The 18894-nt window shown below is 34.7% G+C and overlaps 9 protein-coding genes and 3 pseudogenes across 12 annotated transcripts, besides 1 other annotated feature; 7 read left to right on the top strand and 5 right to left on the bottom strand.

Moving 5' to 3' along the window:
• Positions 1-16855: part of a mobile genetic element that runs on past the window's edge.
• TVAGG3_0740250 lies at positions 8-660 on the top strand (annotated as a pseudogene). The gene has a single exon. A coding segment is annotated over exon 1 (653 nt).
• TVAGG3_0740240 (uncharacterized protein) lies at positions 1977-2360 on the top strand (the record flags this gene model as incomplete). The annotated part of the gene is made up of 1 exon (XM_051244851.1): positions 1977-2360. The coding sequence occupies one exon, from the start codon at positions 1977-1979 to the stop codon at positions 2358-2360; it is 384 nt and encodes a 127-aa protein (XP_051091438.1).
• TVAGG3_0740230 (Poxvirus D5 protein-like family) lies at positions 3039-3623 on the top strand (the record flags this gene model as incomplete). The annotated part of the gene is made up of 1 exon (XM_051244850.1): positions 3039-3623. One exon carries the CDS (start codon positions 3039-3041, stop codon positions 3621-3623), a length of 585 nt encoding a protein of 194 aa, XP_051091437.1.
• TVAGG3_0740220 (protein of unknown function, DUF4108 family) lies at positions 3661-4080 on the top strand (the record flags this gene model as incomplete). The annotated part of the gene is made up of 1 exon (XM_051244849.1): positions 3661-4080. The coding sequence occupies one exon, from the start codon at positions 3661-3663 to the stop codon at positions 4078-4080; it is 420 nt and encodes a 139-aa protein (XP_051091436.1).
• On the bottom strand, positions 4097-4510 carry TVAGG3_0740210 (uncharacterized protein; the record flags this gene model as incomplete). The annotated part of the gene is made up of 1 exon (XM_051244848.1): positions 4097-4510. A coding segment is annotated over one exon (414 nt), but the record flags the coding sequence as incomplete, so codon positions are not given.
• TVAGG3_0740200 (protein of unknown function, DUF4106 family) lies at positions 4759-5454 on the top strand (the record flags this gene model as incomplete). The annotated part of the gene is made up of 1 exon (XM_001294910.1): positions 4759-5454. One exon carries the CDS (start codon positions 4759-4761, stop codon positions 5452-5454), a length of 696 nt encoding a protein of 231 aa, XP_001294911.1.
• On the bottom strand, positions 5472-6251 carry TVAGG3_0740190 (KilA, N-terminal/APSES-type HTH, DNA-binding family; the record flags this gene model as incomplete). Its single annotated transcript, XM_001294911.1, has 1 exon — positions 5472-6251. One exon carries the CDS (start codon positions 6249-6251, stop codon positions 5472-5474), a length of 780 nt encoding a protein of 259 aa, XP_001294912.1.
• TVAGG3_0740180 (organellar and viral DNA polymerase type B) lies at positions 6928-7143 on the bottom strand (the record flags this gene model as incomplete). Its single annotated transcript, XM_001294912.1, has 1 exon — positions 6928-7143. One exon carries the CDS (start codon positions 7141-7143, stop codon positions 6928-6930), a length of 216 nt encoding a protein of 71 aa, XP_001294913.1.
• TVAGG3_0740170 (organellar and viral DNA polymerase type B) lies at positions 8456-9370 on the bottom strand (the record flags this gene model as incomplete). Its single annotated transcript, XM_001297569.1, has 1 exon — positions 8456-9370. One exon carries the CDS (start codon positions 9368-9370, stop codon positions 8456-8458), a length of 915 nt encoding a protein of 304 aa, XP_001297570.1.
• TVAGG3_0740160 (uncharacterized protein) lies at positions 9845-10210 on the top strand (the record flags this gene model as incomplete). Its single annotated transcript, XM_051244847.1, has 1 exon — positions 9845-10210. The coding sequence occupies one exon, from the start codon at positions 9845-9847 to the stop codon at positions 10208-10210; it is 366 nt and encodes a 121-aa protein (XP_051091434.1).
• Positions 12575-13521, bottom strand: TVAGG3_0740150 (annotated as a pseudogene). Its single transcript has one exon. A coding segment is annotated over exon 1 (947 nt).
• Positions 16856-17304: 449 nt separating the features above from the next.
• TVAGG3_0740130 lies at positions 17305-18150 on the top strand (annotated as a pseudogene). Its single transcript has one exon. A coding segment is annotated over exon 1 (846 nt).
• Positions 18151-18894: the final 744 nt, after the last annotated feature.

The raw sequence follows: 18894 nt of genomic DNA, 5'->3' as shown, positions 1-18894 counted from the left end.
TCCACTTATGTTCCCTATACACCAAATATCTGTCAAAGACTTTGCAGGTGAAGTTGGAAACCAAAGTGCTGACCCAGGTGCAAGAACAGATATTGCCTTAACAACTGCAATGAAACATGCAGATACTATGTTTGTACTGTTCAGACGAACTATAAATGACTATTCTTGTTTCTACAACCCTGGTATTAAATATCATATAAACATAGATGGCAAATATTATCCAAGAGAAGAATATTCTACAGTTGAGGATATGAGGTCATACAACTTGACATTAGATGCTATGAACTTTAACAACAACTTCACAACAACCATTAACCCTGAAATGCAAAGTTCTATTATGCCATATGTGAAAGTATGGACTCATACAGGAGGTCAAAAACTCAATATACAAATGGAGACCGTTCAAACTTTTGGCTTGGCATTCCATTTGCTGACTCAGAAGACTTTATGGGTGGTATTTCAACTGTTGGTACAGTTCAAATACAATATACTGGTGACAGAGACGGTCCAGATGAATTGAAAGCAAAGAAGTTTACAAAACCAATAGCACTTTTCACGGAAGATGCTCTTTTGAAAATTCGTTCGATGAAACCTGCTGGAGCTCCTCAGATTGGCATAACGACAGCTTCCATCGAGCAGATTTTGGCAGCAGGTCAGTAAGTTGTTCTTGAACTGACTTCTCTCCGTCAAATATTGACAGTACGCCAGTTTTGACATAAAATTGTATTATAAACTTACCTTTAGAAATATCGGTCAGTTTTGAAGTTATATTTTTGTCTGCTTCAAGAACTTTCACCATTTCAGTTATACCAACTTTCTTTGCTTTATGAAAATATTTTGGTTCAGCAAAGACTGCTATTCTATAACATTTTCCATTGTTTGTATAAAGAACTATTCTGTCAATGTATTTGTATTGTTTGTGTGTGTAAACTTTGTTCTGCTTCAATTCGAAGAGATACTCAATACGTCCATCTTTTTATTCTAAGTAAAATGTCATTTCCGAAAAATAGAAGCGTAAGTGTTTCAAAAGGTTTAATGGCAGTGGCAGATGTGAAGTTAAATTCACCAACTCAAAAAACAGTCAAAGTGTTATTGTCAATGTCAAAGAAGAGATGTTGAAGTGGGGAAACCATACGAAGACAAGATGGTATAACAATAGTTCCTGTAAAAGAACAACCAACATACCCTGAAGTTAGCAGAGACTTAAGTTCTGTTGCAGATATTCGAAACGACTACCAACAACTGAAAGACAAACTTCAAACTCAGGAGAAGATTTGTCAAGCTTTAAGTATAATGTTAAACTTGGTCGAACACAACCCTGTAAAAGTGAACTCATATGTCATTGCACCTCATGAAGTTTTGAAAGAACTATTGAAACTTTTGACAGAGGCAGACGATATAAACATCAAAGAAATAGAACCCGACGTTAGTTGCTGTGGTGTTTCATATAATGTCATTGACAAGATATACGTTATGAAAGGAGGTGAAACGTTGAACTTAAAATATAGTTTCCCAGACGTTATAAAAATATTTGACGACCACAACATTTCATTAAAATTTATTTGCTAAGTAAATGGCAGAAGACACAATGGTTTATACTATTACGACTAAAACCCTGAGTCATATAATTCTATAACAACAAACTTACAAAGTCCTCAAGGACGATATTGTAAACTAACTTTAAACACAATGACGACTAAAGCTGTTTTGCTCTTTTGACACCAGAAGATTTTATTGTTGTGAATGGTAAAAAATACTCCTTTGAAGATACTTACTCAGATATACCACCAACAGGTTTTGTTGACTTATTTAATACTTTAAGTACGGTGTAACATGTGCTGCAACTAGAGCAGGTTTCATTATGTTTGGATGTCCGACTGAGTTTACTATAAAACAATATGAGCTATAATACAAAACTTATATCTGGTTTTTACTACCAACAGTTTCCTATAACAGGAAAAGGTGTCATACAAGGAATGTCTGTTCCATTGACTTTAAGTACACCTATTTTATATATTGTTTCAAACTTAGGTTCAAAGTGTTATTCGAATGTCGACAGAAACTACTATGACCAAAAGATACTTATGCGTATAAATAACACATTCTCTGCTGGTTTGCCTATTGTTCATTCGAATGCAGAGTTTTCAGCTTTAGTAAACTCAAACACTTTAGCAAACATAAACTTAACCTTAGTTGACGCAAACTTTGTTCCTGTAAAACTTTTATGTCCTATGTATTTGTCAATGACGGCAGAAAGTTTCGAATTGGAAGATGCAACTGGTGAAAGTATTGTATTACAAGAACAACTTCAACAACAAATAGCTCAAGAACAACAAATGCAACAAATAGCTCAAGAATAAAAAAAAATATTTTTTTTATTTTTATAAAAATGTACAGAATAGATGTTTCAGATTTTTATGACTTCCAAACATTCAGAAATATGTGTCCATTTAGAGACTATAACAAAGCAGTCGAGAATTTGAAACGTTTAGTCATTTATGTCGACTCTGCCCAGAATGTTATGTTATGAAAGAATGGGATGTAGTCTTTAACAAACCTAAAGCGACAATAGTTTCAGAACAAGAATGTAAACAGAAACTTAAGAAAATAAAAGTCGTACAAGTTGGCATGAAGATGTTAGATGCTTGGGATATCTTATTGTCAAAGTTGAAGATTTTTCAGTTCGTGGTATAAAGTTTTATACACCTTCTCCAAACTTCTATTCTATCTTCACTGGATATAAATACGAACAAGTAGAATGGAAAGAAAATATTATAGAAGCTTGGTTAGACCATGTCAAAGAAATTATATGCAATGGAAACGAAAGAGTCTATGAGTATATCTTATGTTGGTTTGCAAACATCTTACAACATCCAAGTGCTAAGAATGAAACTGCTCTCATTATAATTGGAAAACAAGGAACAGGTAAGAACACGTTCTTTACAGATATCTTATGCAAACTGTTAGAGGGCTATTCGAACCCGAATATGACAAACTTAGAAAACATCTGCGGTAAATTTAACTCTTCAATAGAGAATATGAAACTTATAGTATGTAACGAACTTCAAAGTATAGATACAACAAAAGTTTTGAACTCAGATGCTTTGAAGAGTCTTATAACAGACAAAGTTGGAGTTGTTGAAAGAAAATATAAAGACCAAAGAGTTTGTGAAAATGTTGCAAACTTCGTTATGGTTTCAAACAATGCTGTTCCGATGAAGTTAGAAAGTTCTGACAGAAGATATGTAGTTGTCAGAACGTCAGATTCTCATATGCAAGATACAGAATATTTTGACGCTTTGTCAGAAACTTTGACATCTGACTTTTACAACCACTTGTTCTCATATTTTATGACATTAGATATTTCAAAGTTCAATCCAAGACAAATTCCACATACCGAAGAGAGACAAACATTGTTAGAAGCAAACAAGAGTGTATATGAACTGTTCATAGATGAAACTGACTTTGAGTGTTTAGATGAAAGGTCATTGTACGATTCGTATAAACAATATTGTCAAGAATATGGTTATATGACAGCGTCTAAACGAACATTCTTGGCAAATGTCAAAAGTCTTTTAGACGTACAGAATGGTGTATATACAAAGAAAAATTTTTCTGAGTAAATTTTAAAAAAAAATATTTTTTTATCCGATAGAAAAGATGACGAAATTCATCTCAGTAAACAAGTACATGTCAGGACTTAAAGAAGAACTAGACCCATTCACATATTTGAATGTTTACTTCTACCATTTTGAAAAGTCTTCATTCAGCAAAGTTTGGAACATCGAACCAGTTAAGTTTGCTATTGTGACTAAAAATGGTGCGAAATTTGAAGACTTAGACATAGAAGGTTTGTTAACAGTCAAAGAAAGTTTTGACAGAAGGTTCTCAAACCTTAAAGAAGGCAAAGCATACAAACTTGTTATACCTTATGAACCAAAGAAAGCAGACGACTATGAATATTATGAGTCTAAAGTTGTAGAAGTTCAAGGTAAATTGAGTAAAAAGATTTTAGAGTCTAAGCCAGTGTTTGCTCCTAAAGAGGAAGAGAACATTGACATTGACCCAGAAATGTTCTAAAAATAAAATTTTATTTTTACATGTCAAATTTCTTTTTCTCTGGTTCAGGTTCTTTCTTCTCTTCTTCTACTTTCTTTTCTTTCTTTTCTCTCTTCTTCTTTTCTGGTGGAGTTATGTCAAATTTCTCCGAACCATATTTTTGTAAAAGTTCTTTGTCCTTTAATAGCTCTTCTATTCTGTTTTCTATTTCATCTTCAAGAACAGTGCATGTGTCTTCTTTGCATTCTAAGAAGTTTTGTTGGACTTCATCTCTCCAAGAGGCGTCATCTCTGTCAACAAGTCTGTCATTGACAAATTTTAAGACTTCTCTGCTTAATGTTTTATGGTTCTTGTCATATTCCCAGAAACAGAACTTTAGAACAAATTCACCTTTCTTGTTTACACTATGTAAGATTTTATGGTCGACAGATGTTTTGCTGTCGAAAAGCTTGTCTCGAATATAGATAGCGAAATCGCTAGACATTTTCTAAAAGATAAAAATTTTAATTTTTCTAAAATATGTTAGAAAAAAAGTTTGCTGACATTGACAAAAAATTTGAGAATGTTTTAAATAAGAACAAGAGGAAGTTGGAAAATGCTCAGATAAAACCCATACATGACAAGTTCTTATTTGCTCAGAATGGTATAACAGGTCTAATTGCACCACCTGGGTCGGGTAAGACTTTCACTTATCTTAAAATGGCTGCACAACAACAAGAACTAGATGAGAAGAACCCATTCTATGAGTTAGTTGTTATTTGTAGTACTTCTGGTCAATTTGACCAAACCGTCAATTCGTTCAAAGATATTATAAAGAAGTCTAAGTTAGTATGTATAAAGGATACTGAGTTGTTAGATTGGATAAAGAAGTACCAAAGAAGAGTTTTGAAGTACAATGCTATAAATGAGTATATAAATTCTAAGTTTAAAGACCCAAATGAGGAAATGCAGAGAATATTAGAGAAGAAACACTTCAGAAACAAACAGAAAGAGATAGAATACATTTCGAAGAAATTGCAATCTTACGATTGGAAGACTTACCCTCATAGATGTCTTCTTATCTTAGATGACTTTGCTTCTCATCCTTTGTTAAAGAACAGAGAACAAGACATGTGTCGAATTCTTAAGAAGCTCAGACACTTTAACATCTCAGTTGTCATTTGTGTACAGACAGCAAAGAGTTTAAGTAAGGATGTAAAGAGAATACTTACTGACATTGTACTTTTCCCCGGATTGTCCGAAGACGATTTCATGGAACTTATGAAAGAGTCCATGGCAGGTAAGTTTGACAGACATGAACTATGGGAGAAGTACAAAGTCATACAAGACCCTCATACTTCTTTCAGAATTCACATCTACGCAAACAAAGTTCAAATTGTAAAAAGTCAAGCTTGAAAAAATAAATGGTTCATTTACTCTGCTTGTTTGAAGTTGTCAAAATACTCTGTTATTTTTTCTTTCAGTAGCGGCAAATCTTCTTTGAAGGTAAGTATTGTACAACCTTTAATATCATAGTGTGTTTGAGGTAAAGTATCTTGAACTATTTGTTTCACATCTTCATTTGGTGTCATTGAAATCGGTAAGTTTTCGCGATAGAACCAATTTCTGTCAGATTTGTAAATCTTAGCAAGGTCGTAAAAGCTTTTGTTGTTTCTTCTGACTAAATGCAACATAACCATATCTCTGTCTTCTTCTTTCTCCATCTCTTCAGTATAAATCATATACTTATAGTTCTTTTCCTTTCCTTTTGGTACCGAACGTGGTATTCTTTTCTGAATGCTTTTGTCTTCTTTCATCATATCTTCTCTCTGCTTTGTACAAAGTTCGTCAAGTAGCATAAGTATGTAGATTGCATAACGAGGTGAAGCCCACATTGCTATTGAACTAACTAGGAACTTATGAACATATATACCTTTTAGATGTGATGGTAAGTTTTGTCTGTCTTGGTACATCTTTTTAAGTTCTACATGTTCGAACTCACTGAGGAGTTCATGAGTGCTATTTAATTCAAACCAGTCGTCTGCGTGTTTAGTATCTGGAGCAAAACATGCTGTCAAAATACTTTGCATTTGGTACATGTCATCTTTGACCGAACGAATGAGACGGAGTTGTTTGTTTAACTGAACCCACTCGTATTCTTCATTTATGGCTTCATGGACGATAGCAGTTGTTGTGTTCTCTGTTGTTGACATATCTGTCTTTACATACAAAATAAAAAAATTTGTTAGAAAAAAATTAGCGTTATTTTTTTTAAGTTTGGTCATCCTTCACTATATGACAAATATACTATATTTTACTTAAAAATATGCAAGCGGCTCATAGCTCAGTGGTATGGGCTACCTCGCTACAGGCGTCGAAGACCTCGGTTCAAATCCCGATTCGCGCAGGTTTTTTCCTTTTATGCAGTGAAATTTCATGTACATAGGTTACTTTGGTGTTAGACCCAAGTGAAGAAAATAGAACGATATAAGTTTACATTTGTAAGGTTACTTTGGTGTTAGACCCTAGTGAAGAAAATAGAACGATATAAGTTTACATTTGTAAGGTTGGACGATAAAAATCTCTGCTACTGTCAGTACAAGTATTGTTCTGAAACAGTACAAGTATTGTTCTGAAACAGTACAAGTATTGTTCTGAATCAGTACAAGTATTGTCAAAACTCAACGGTTTGACACATGCCCTAAAAATTATTTTACTCAGAATTTTATACAGAATTCGGCAAAAATATATTTTAGGTGAAGAGGTGAGTTCTCACCTGTTTTTTCACCTGTTTTTTCACCCTCTTGAATTTTCATGAATTTCCTTAAGATAGAAAAAATAAAATTAGCGTTATTTCCTGACTTTCACAAAAGACCAAAAATAAACGCTTTACATGTATTTTTCAGCAACTTCGTCAAATAATTTTATAGCTTTACCTATCTCATCTACTTCAAACGTTTCTTTACCTTTCGTGGGAGCACCATACATTTTCTCAAACTTTTCAAGTAGTTCTGTTTCAGCAGCTCTCATATCGTTAACGAACACAACCTTAACTCTATTGACTATACTGTCATATCTTTTAGTTATATTATATGTTCTTCCCATCTTATATCTCTTTGTATTGAAGTCCTTCGGTTTCTGAACGATGTAAAGTAAGCCTTCACTGCAACGTTCCGTATCGAATGAACCATATGTTATGAAGTTATATCCAACAACTGGGTCTAACCATAACAAAACTATTGGTATAAGACTTTTGTCTATAAGATATGCTCTTGTTCCATAGAATGCTACTGATATCATAAGCTCAGGATTTCTTGTCAAAATTTTCTGAGTAGAAGCAGTTCTAACCCAGTCGTGGGATGTTTTCTTTCCAGATGGAGATATAATGTCTGACAAAGAATATTTCTTGTATTTCTTTGAGTATCTTACGTTTAAATCACCAATTCGAACCACTTTGGTGTCATTGTCTATCTTTCTAACTGTTTCAAACTCAATGTTTGTCATTTTCTGTTCTTACATACAAGATAAAAAATATTTTTTTAAAAAAACTAACTTTATTTTTTCTATCTTGTATCTTAAGGAAATTCATGATTTTCATGTATAAAAGATATGATTTTAGGGATTTTTTTGACGAAGTGTCAAAGTTCACTTGGTAAAAAAATAACAGTTATATAATGAAATTTGGTCATTTTTTTCACGATTTTAGGGATTTTTTTGACGAAGTGTTAAAGTTCTCTTCGTAAAAAAATAACAGTTATATAATGAAATTTGGTCATTTTTTCACGATTTCAGGGATTTTTTTGACGAAGTGTCAAAGTTCTCTTCGTAAAAAAATAACAGTTATATAATGAAATTTGGTCATTTTTTCACGATTTCAGGGTAGATGGTTTTTAGGTGTCACCAGGTCCCTCGGTCCCTCGGTCCCTCGGTCAACTAACATCTTTTTGAAAATGGTGACAACATGACATTTTGACAACAGTCGGGAAATAAACTTCTTCGTATATGTTTTGTCATGATTTCATCGAAATGAGTGTATATGTTTTGTCAAACATGAGCGTAAATGAACCAAAAATATATTTTAGGTGAAGAGGTGAGATCTCACCTGTTTTCTCACCTCTTTTTTCACCTCATATGTCCTTACTGAAAAAGTATGTGTTCCATATGCCATTTTACTCGGCAAAAATATATTTTAGGTGAAGAGGTGAGATCTCACCTGTTTTCTCACCTCTTTTCTCACCTCTTGAATTTTGTATAAAAGATATGATTTCAGGGATTTTTTTGACGAAGTGTTAAAGTTCTCTTCGTAAAAAAATAACAGTTATATAATGAAATTTGGTCATTTTTCAGCAAAAATATATTTTAGGTGAAGAGGTGAGATCTCACCTGTTTTTTCACCTCTTTTCTCACCTGTTTTTTTTCACAAGCGTTTTACATGAATTGTACGATGTATATTTGAAATTCTAAACAGTTTTGTAGCTTCTATTTCTTCTGTCAGTACATCGAATGTTTTAACTATGCCGAAAGTCTCTTTATATTTCTTCTTGACATCAGATAGAAGGAAATCTTCTGCAGTTGGATAGTTTTTGTTCAGAAATTCTAACATGTCCATTTTATCTTCTGCTGGTTTCTCTACTTCTTTCTTTAAGTCAGCATAGTCGTTTCGCATACGTTCTATCTCTTTGACGGAGTAGTTATATTTCCTAATTGCCGCTTTACATTTAGAACATTGCGGGTTCATTTTAGCATTGTACATTGAAATTTGTCCTGCAAGTACAACTATAGCGTCAATGGTTTTCTTTAACTCAAACATAGCGGGTCTTATTTGTCCATTCCATATTTTACATCTTTTATCTTTATCTCTTATCTGCCATACACATTCAGCAACTAACGAAACAAAGTTGTCGTAGGTCTTAAATTCTTCAGATTTATATATGTCAGAGATGTTCTTATATACCATGTCGCAATCTTTGTCCATGACTTTGTGGTTGCAATGAAATCCAAGAAACTCATAGTTTACCTTACGAATGAACTTCTTTATTTCTACCGAGTCGGTTGGTCTGACTTCAATTTCTTCAAATTCAGGAATAGTGAGCTTTTGTTGTTGGATTTCAGGAAGTTTAGGTAGATGGTCGATGAGGTCCTCCATTTCATAAAGATACTGTTCATTTGTTTCATCTTTCGCACTACAGTCTAAATCTCCTTGGAGAAGTTCCTGCTTTATCTTCTGGATTTCTGTTTCGAAAGTATATGAAGAAGGAATGAAGCTTTTCATTTCTACTAACATTGAAGTTGGGTTCATGACTAAAGAGTTTGGTGAAGTTGTTGCTAACATGTTCTTACAATAAAAATAAAAAATATTTTTTTAAAAATACTAACTTTATTTTTTTATCTTAAGGAAATTCATGAAAATTCAACGGGTGAGAAAAGAGGTGAGAAAACAGGTGAGATCTCACCTCTTCACCTAAAATATATTTTTGGGTGGTACGTCGGACATTGTTCTGAAACAGTACAAATATTGTTCTGAAACAGTACAAATATTGTTCTGAATCAGAACAAATATTGTTCTGAAACAGTACAAATATTGTTCTGAAACAGTACAAATATTGTTCTGAATCAGAACAAATATTGTTCTGAATCAGAAAATTTTTCTCACAAATTGAGAGCTTTGACGGGAAATATTGTTCTGAATCAGAACAAATATTGTTCTGAAACAGAACAAGTATTGTTCTGAAACAGTACAAATATTGTTCTGAAACAGTACAAATATTGTTCTGAAACAGTACAAGACTAGTTCTGAAACAGAACAATGGACAACATCGAGCCATTAGATGAGGCAATTTACCTTATAGAGATAAATGAAGTTGTTAAGCAGTACTTGGGCAAGGACAAAGCCAACAAGTCCCTCGGCTTCTGGTTGTCTGGAAGAGGTGCGCTGAAAATCGAAATTGAAACTGGAATTCCAATTCAAATACCAGACGGGACAGCCTACGACGACATAAAGCAAGCAAAGAAGGAAGCCATTATAAAGTTCTTTGCCAAGCGTCCTTGGATACTACTTCCAAACAGAGAGAACCCTTTCCCAAGAATGAACCAAATTCTCCGAGGACTCTTACACTTCTCTGGTCAACCATTCTACATAACTACAGAAGGCGACATCCAACCAGTTCAGTAAACATCTCATTTTAACTCACTTTTTTTCTATCTTAAGGAAATTCATGAAAATTCAACGGGTGAGAAAAGAGGTGAGAAAACAGGTGAGATCTCACCTCTTCACCTAAAATATATTTTTGCTGAAAAATGACCAAATTTCATGAAAATTCAACGGGTGAGAAAAGAGGTGAGAAAACAGGTGAGATCTCACCTCTTCACCTAAAATATATTTTTGGTTCATTTACACTCGTTACGATGAAGAAGTCTTGACATTTTCCCGACTGTTGTCAAAATGTCATGTTGTCACACTTTTTCAGAGAAGTTAAAATGACCGAGGGACCGAGGGACCGAGGGACCCCTTCAGTAAACATCTCATTTTAACTCACTTTTTTTCTATCTTAAGGAAATTCATGAAAATTCAACGGGTGAAAAAAGAGGTGAGAAAACAGGTGAGATCTCACCACTTCACCTAAAAGTATTTTTCAATACTTTTTCAGCACTTTTCCGTAGTTATATATGAAAGACATTCGAGATAAAAGTCATAGTACAATGGTATAATATGCTGCACACCATTTGTTGTGAACCAAACTTGAAAGTCAGAGAAACTGTTACTAGTGGTTCGTAGAATTTAGAAGCAAAGTCATAAACGTCCTTACCAATACATGAGAAAACTATTGTTGCTTGAACTGAAACTTGCATGACACATAACATTTTGAGGGTCGAACACATTTCTATAAACTGTCAAATCTGCTGGTGGAAGTATAAATTGAAATGGACCATCTGGTGGGTAATGGTTCGTTCTGGTTTAGTAACCGAAGAAATTGTGCCCAAGAACGTTTGTCTACTTTCCAAAATAAAAACTCTGTATCTCTTGGAGGGTTAATTTCAATCTTTGAAATGAAACGGTGGAGTTCATCTTGTCATATTCTGTTTCAGATAGTATGTTCCATTTAGTAAAGAGGCGTATTTTTCTTGAAATTCCCAATAGTATTTGTTCATTGAGTTTTGAAAGTCATTTAGAGTTTTCTCAAGACTTTCGTCTGAACGAACTGTAAAGATCCTCATTTCATCAAATTTGTCTATTAGACCATCAGAACCTTTATACTGCCCATGAAAATATACTGCGAACATAAACGCGTTAGTTTATTTGAAAACAAAAACTCTTCTAATCCTATTGCCTTTGCATCTGAAGGACTTTGAAGCCAACGAATTGGATAGTCAAACCTGTAAGCTCGGGATAAAATTTCTTCATCTGAAATAGTCATACCAGCATTTGTAAAGATATAGTCTAACGGTTTTGTATCTGCTACTTTTGTTTCTTTGTTTTTCAACCTGAAGCATTTAATATATGTAAAAATATATGGTTTTAAAAAACGTTTTTTACTTCATGCAATTTTTTACTCATGCAATGTTTAACTATTTCACCATCTTCTTTAACACCCCAGTTACTTACGCTTGGAGAGGACATGAACTTCGGTGAAAATTTTGTCAATTTGAAATCGACCCATCTTTTCACCGACTAAACCCATTTCAATGAGTTTGTTATAGCCTTCTTCGTTCGTCATGAGTGCGTCAAATGTTCTCATAGTAAACCTTCACTTTGGATTTGACTTCCGAGAAGAACTCATTGTAGTTGTCAAGGACTGCCTTTGCGAACTGAGGGTAAGACCAATGTTCGACAATAGGTTTTAATGTGGTTACTAAGCCACTCTTGACCTTGAGTGAATTCGTACTTCAAAACAAAAGGAGAAAACCTTTCAACAAAGTTGTCGACCTTCTCATAATGTTTACTCTTCATCTCTTGAGGTTTCTTATGGAATATCCCCATGTCGAATTCATAAGCAATTTGAGTGTCATTGCAAGTTTGGGGTTTGAAGCTTTCCTAATATCATACAGTTGTTGTATGACTTTTCCAACTGTATAGTTCCTTCCCGGGAACTCACCATCTTCGTTGGAATTCCAGTCGGAATATATTGGACAAACCTCATTATGCAGCGTTAAGGTCGACATAGTATATTTTTTTCATCTGAGTCGAACTTGTCGCAACCAATTGGTCCAGTTTGTGGAAATTCAAGTGAGTCTCTTATCTTCTGAGAAACTTCTCCCTGTTATCTCATAAACATCGTCGAAGCAACCTGTTTCATATAAAACCTTCTGACCTAACTCAGATGCTCTCCAATACAATTTGACGTCAATTGGATGTCTCAATGGAAGTTGTTTATAGCATCTTGAAGTTCTTGCAACCTCATTGGAAGTTCTTCTGGTTCGGTTGGTATCCGAACAATCCAACTCCTTGTGGAATTGTGTACTTCTTTTGTACTAGAACTTTGTCTGGAACAACTTTTGGTCTTGCTAACAGTGAAAAGTTTGTTTCGTCTTTTGGTACAAAAGTTTCTGTCAGCTTGTCATCTGGAATTGGTTCCAACAAACCTTTCTCGAAAAGAATGTTTACAGCTCTGACAATGTTGCACTTGCCTTTTCCGAACAATGGGTTTGTAAGACTTTCGTTCAACATGAAGTGGTTGTGGACAATTACAATCTTCAACCATGGCAATTTGAAGTCAACAACATAGTCGTCATGTGAAGAACCTTTAGCTGTAGGTATGTTGACTCGGATATTGACATTTGCCAACGGTGCAATTTTTGCCAATTGACCTCTGAGAATGTACCTTGTCTTCACACATGACTCAAGATACTTCATCTTCTCATCTGTAACAAGACCAGAGTTCCTGAGACATGTAAGAATACAAGGTTCATTGAACAATTGTTTCAATTGAATTGTAAATTCCATACCTTGTCAAGTCATGTCAGACTTATTTCTGAACGGGAAGTATCCAGCATGTTGTCTGACTGCTTGGGTTAGGTTGGTACCATTCGAACTTGACACTTGCAATTCCTCAATTGCATCCAAAATGTCTGAGTCGGAGTCAACCATTTGTTCTCTCTTGTAGTCTTGAAAGCGTCAAGAAGTTTTGCGGCTGTTTGTTCATTGCCATGTGCATAGTAAATGTGACCATCCAAATCTGTTATGGTCAATCTGAGATTGTGACCTTTCTTATTTCCGTCTTGTATGGCAGCAAGTACACCCATGAAGCCTTCTTTGTTCTTTCCTTCGTCAAGTTTACTGTAAAGGTTCGACCAGAAGTAATTTGACTTCTAACTTCACGGTACTTCTCATATGCATATCTTGTTCTTTCCATGGGAGCATGACCATCCTCTGCACTACTTTTTTCCTTCTCAAAGGATGCAATTGTTCGTCATGTTTCCAGTAGAATCTGGCAAAGCCGTTTGTCCTTCAACTTGAGGTTCACTAACATCGAAAGGCATGTCCATAAGACGTTCTTCTTCTAACCTCTCTAGTCTGTTTAGATAATTTGCACGTGCTGTTTTCCAAATCCATTTCGTAGCGAAGACCAGACAATTTGTCATAGACTTTTATGGGTCTTCCCTTCCTATATTTAAACTTCTTCGAAACTCTCCAACCATATCTTTGTAACTCTGCTTTTATTCTAGCAGATTTTCTATCCATTCTATATGGCGGGCATTTTTATAAAAATAAAAAATATTTTTTTCTCTTTACTTTACATAACTGCCTGAAGCCATAAGTCTTTGACGCCAACCCATACCAGCTAATGAAGGTTGACTTGGTTTAGTTTGGAAACTAAACTTTGGTTTGGTTTATCTTCAGTTTTGGTTTTCTTCTTCTATCGGTTTTTCGTCACTTTTCGGTTCCTCTGACTTTACCTCACTTGCAGGAACAGTTGTGTCGTCAACATCTTCATAAATATCATATGCCATTTGTTTTGTTTTCCTTTCAACTTTTGTGTTGTTGTAAAGTTTAGAATATTTCGACTCTAAGTCAATGAGATGTTCTATAATGAACTGTTGGTCAGTGAAGTAAACTTTTCCATCTGTGTCTCGAAAGCTCCTTCAGACTTCAATATTTTATTTGTGAGAGTCTGTTCTCTTTTTGAGATACTAGCCGTTCCATTTTTATGAAAAGTGACTTTGTAGTTAGGGTTTGTATTTCCAGACCTGGCACTTTCTATTATTGAATTTTTCTCTTCATCTGTAAGTTCTTTGACAGGTTTTGACAATGGTTCTGAACTTTTTGTTTGTGTGTCAAATCTACCGTTTCAACTTCTTCGGTCATTTCATCTCAGTAAAAAATTTTAGTTTGGTTTGTTTTCAACTGGTGTTGAGGTTTTTTTAAGTCGCGTCTAAAACTTCCTGAGGTATAGGAAGAACTTGACAACACGTTGTGTAACTGCTGGAAGCGACAAATCCATCTTGAACCATTTGTCTCAATGCTGTATTGTTCATTTCATCTCAATAAAAACTTTACATTCCCACGTTTGAGGCGGTTGAGGTTGGTTATTGTTTACCCATTGTTGTGCATGGTTATATCCTCTGTTAAAGAATCTTTCACCTTGGTCCATATAGTGTCCTGCTTGGTTATAGTAGTCATTGCTTTTTATAATAGTTTCCTGCTTGTCTTCCTACATTGTCCATCCATCCTTGAACTTTTCCTCTTGTTCAGATTTGGAATAAGATTTGTTGCATCTCGTGCTACATCCCAACCTTTCTGTACAGTTTGTATAATAGTTGTGCTTTCTCTTTCAGTATACCTAATGTACTCAAAATCTTCCTTCCAACTCCAAATACACCTCTGGCTATTGTTCCCACTGCGGGCAAAAATCTGGATGCAACTCCTGCTAACGCGCCAAATAAACCCATTTCTTATGGGTTAAAAAATGACGAATTCAAACAAGGACCCTATGTTTCTAAAGCGACAAAGAAAGCACTCATGATAAAAATCTTTAGTTCAACACCAAATGCTTGGTTTATGATATCTTGGAAAACATTCCGAGGTATAGAGAAGATGGACCACCATACTGGCTAATATTTGTCGGTCAAAACACAAGATACTGTGAAGCCATACCATTACAGTCCAAAGCTATTTTATATATCTTAGCAGCTTGACAATATTCGTTGACAAATACCATCCAACAAAAACTGACATCTGACTGTGAAAGTTCTTTCAAATCAGACGATGTAAAAAACTATCTGCGTCAAAAATGTAAACCAATATTTCATTGTCGACCAAAACCATTCTGCTCTTGGTGTCATTGACGGTTGTATAAAAATGTTAAGAGACTTAACCAACCACAAGGTGGTGAAGCAAATGAAATGTCATATGACGACAAATATAGACACTTCTCCATGGCAAAGATGAGACAAGTTTTAAATATTTACAATAGCCGTAAACAAAAAAGGTTTGGGAAACCATTCCCCGAAGAAATGAAAACAACCCTGACTTAGAGAAAGACTATATATTTAATAATTTAGTCAAAAGAGACAAACAAGAAAGAATGCCGGCTTCAAACTTCAGAAAGGTGACAAAGTAAAATAGAAATACCTAACGCGACCCATATGAAAATACTATTGACTATGACAACAATGGGAACCGACAGGTACTCACATTCGTGTTCGTAAAAATAGAAGAAAGTATACAAGAGAATATTATGAAGTTTTAGGCAAACATGGCAAAATGTACACACTGCAAGCAGAAGATAAACTACTATTGTCAGACCTCGTTTCAAACTTGTCAAAGTTCAAGTGGTATACTTTCAAAGACAGTTCCTAACAATATAAGACAACTCCTGACGAATATGCTAAAGAAGTTGAAAATGACGACTAAGCAATTCTATACCATGCGTAAACTGTCATGTAAGGTGGCATGTAGTCTTTACTTTGTCCGTTGTTTGCGTATACCGAAACGCGATGTGTATGGTTCCTCCTCCCTCAGTGTTACTCAGTAACAATTTATAGCAAACTGAACGTCGTCTTTAACATCATATCCTTTACCTTTTGTCATTCCTGACCAATTCCAATATCTATGACTATGCCAACCTGCTTGAGATGTACTTAAATCTATGTAGTGACTGTGCGCAGGTAAGTTTTCACCTGAAATCGTTTTACTTCCACCTGTTTCCTTTGAAGAGTTTGCACAATACAAAAACCTGTCGACTATTTGAGTCCAAGTTCCAAAACCAAGTACTACTTCTGGTCTGGTAGAGTTCATTGACGTATAAATAGAGCCAACCGGGTAAATAAGATTCGGCAAAATTTGTTTAAGCACATTGAGTTCCTGTCTTAGATGTATAATACTATTGTCATTAGATATCAAAGTATCTACAAGACTTGTTGCCGGTGGTATTGTTGGAGCTTTACTTGGCAAGGTTGTGTTTAGTGTAATATCATCTGCTGTAAAAGTTGTAAAACTTGTATGTGTATGAGTCTTATTTGCTTTCTTCTCTAACTCATCGTTAACATATGTTTTATCCGCTTTAAGGTCTAAACATCCTGAAACCCATCCTGTATCGGCTTTACTTTTTAAAATCTTCGATGTCCATTCATGGTACCAGTCAACCCTTTCTTTCATTTCGTTATCTTTTTCATCCACATATTCCTTATCTGCTTTCTTCTCTAACTTACTAGCCACACATGCTAACTCATCGTTAACATATGTTTTATCTGCTTTCTTTTCAAGGCTAACGTTTAAGTCTGTTATTTCAGATATAGAATGTGTATGTCCAACGTCACTTTTCCTGTTTAAGGTTTCTTGTAAGTTTGTAATATTTGCAATGGTATGTGTATGAGTCTTTTAGAATATTCGTTTTCACTCTTGTCACTTCACTTGACATTTTATTGTCAACATATGTTTGTCTGCTAGTTCAGGATGAGTATGTTCTTTGTTGCATAAGCTTTGTTAGCTCTTTCTTCTTCTTTTGCTATTGCATCGTCTACATATGTTTTGTCTGCTTTGTTGTCAACATCTGCTTTCAAAAGAAGTTCTTTTATAGGTTTCTCGTTTAAAGTTCCTTTTGTTGGATTTATACAAACAGTATGGTTCTTATTGTCTTGAAACAGAAACTCATCTGTCATTGGGTTTAAAGTCAGTTTTAAGTTTCCTTCTTTCAATGACTCAGATATCTTAGAATAGTTTGAAAAGTTTGTTGTGTTCTTATTTAGAGCTTGTATAATGAGTTGTCGGTTGTGTTGTATTTCTCTCATAGACGCTGTTTCATTTGACATTTTTATTCTAGATAAAATATGCTTTCAATAGAAAGAAAATTCAAGAGTTGCTACAACTAAACCATTAGATGAACTTTTACGAATGTCGGTCAAAAGTTTGAGACAGAGACCGTAAAGCATGAAGGCTATCGTTTTGACTACCCGTTAAGATGGTTAAGAGACCCATCTGTCACAAAAGCTATTGGCTTTCGTAGAATGAAGTTCATTTCAGAAGCCATACATGGTTTCCCATTTACAGTCGGTTTTGAAGTTCGATACTATAACAAGAAAAACATACGTATGAGAAATTTGAACAGGGAAAACTTTTACAAGTGAATTTGCTTGTAAACTTAGAAACAACTCTTCAAGCTTTTCAAGAAAAAATAAACGACATCTATATCGAATATGCAAACCAGTATAACATTGACGAGGGAGAGTACCATCTCGATATTATATATGACAGGAAAAATGCAACTGTTAAAATCAATAGAATAGAAGACCTTGGAGAAAACGTTTATATTTCTACAAAATATAACAACTTGGCATGGTATAGATTTATGAGGATGTTAAATCAGCCTGCAGAATATCCAGTACACCCGGACTTTTATGAAGTCGAAAACCCTAATGGAACATATGAAAATGTTTTCGACTCAGATGCTATTATAGTTCATGCTTCATTTTCTGGTGCACAAAACTCTTTTTTATGCTTGGCAAATGACTTTTACGAAAAAACCTACAAAGCTATATGAACCACCAAGTGGAAGTATTTCAGACTTTCAAGTATGGTTTACTACAGATGGAAGAAAGAGAATAGTTCCATTATACCATGCGTTTTACTTAGAACTTAGTTTCATATACAACTACTATCGAACGGTAAAAATATAATTTTTAATACGGTTGAGGTGTTGATTTGGTGGTTGCCAACTAGACTGTGGTGCAGGTTCAGGCTGTTGTATAACAGGAGCTTGTTCTTCTGGTTCAGGGTCTTTAGGTATAATACCAACAAACTGACCTACTCTTTTTACCAATATTTTTGACTCCGTTCCAAATTCCTCTTCCTACGGTTTTTATTCCATTCCATATACCTCTTCCAACTCTTCTGAAGAAGTTTCCAATACTACTGAAGAAACCCATTTTACTATATGTAAAAATCTAATGTCCGCCTAGTCTCTTACGTTTCCTGTTGAGTTCCATAGCATTCTTTAACTGGAGCTCATACATTCTGTTTCTCCTCTGGTAGAAAACATATTCTGGGTCAACTCCTGTGTTCGCGTCATCTGCATAAAGTTGTTTATATCCACTTCAGGGTTGTATAAAACTCTTTCCATCTCATATTTGCATACCATGGTGGCAAACCTAACGCAGCGTCATTTGACATGGCAGTTTGCATTTGTACATCTGTTGGCACTTGACCATAGTTTGCCATTGCAGTTTGTATTCTAACTTCATTTGGAATATTCTCTGGGTTTGGTTGTCCAGGTTGCTGTGCATTCGCTAAGTTCTGTGCGTCCATTTAATATTAGATAAAAATATCTCTTACGAGTACATATACTGGACATTTGCAGGCATTGGTTCATCTTCATATTCTCTATATCTTTCTGCCACGTCAAATAAATAAATGACACAATG

The sequence above is a fragment of the Trichomonas vaginalis genome, chromosome III (assembly GCF_026262505.1).
Source record: "Trichomonas vaginalis G3 chromosome III, whole genome shotgun sequence".
NCBI lineage: Eukaryota > Parabasalia > Trichomonadida > Trichomonadidae > Trichomonas > Trichomonas vaginalis.
Note: the sequence above shows the minus strand (reverse complement) of the source record. Positions and strands in the feature narration are given on the sequence as shown.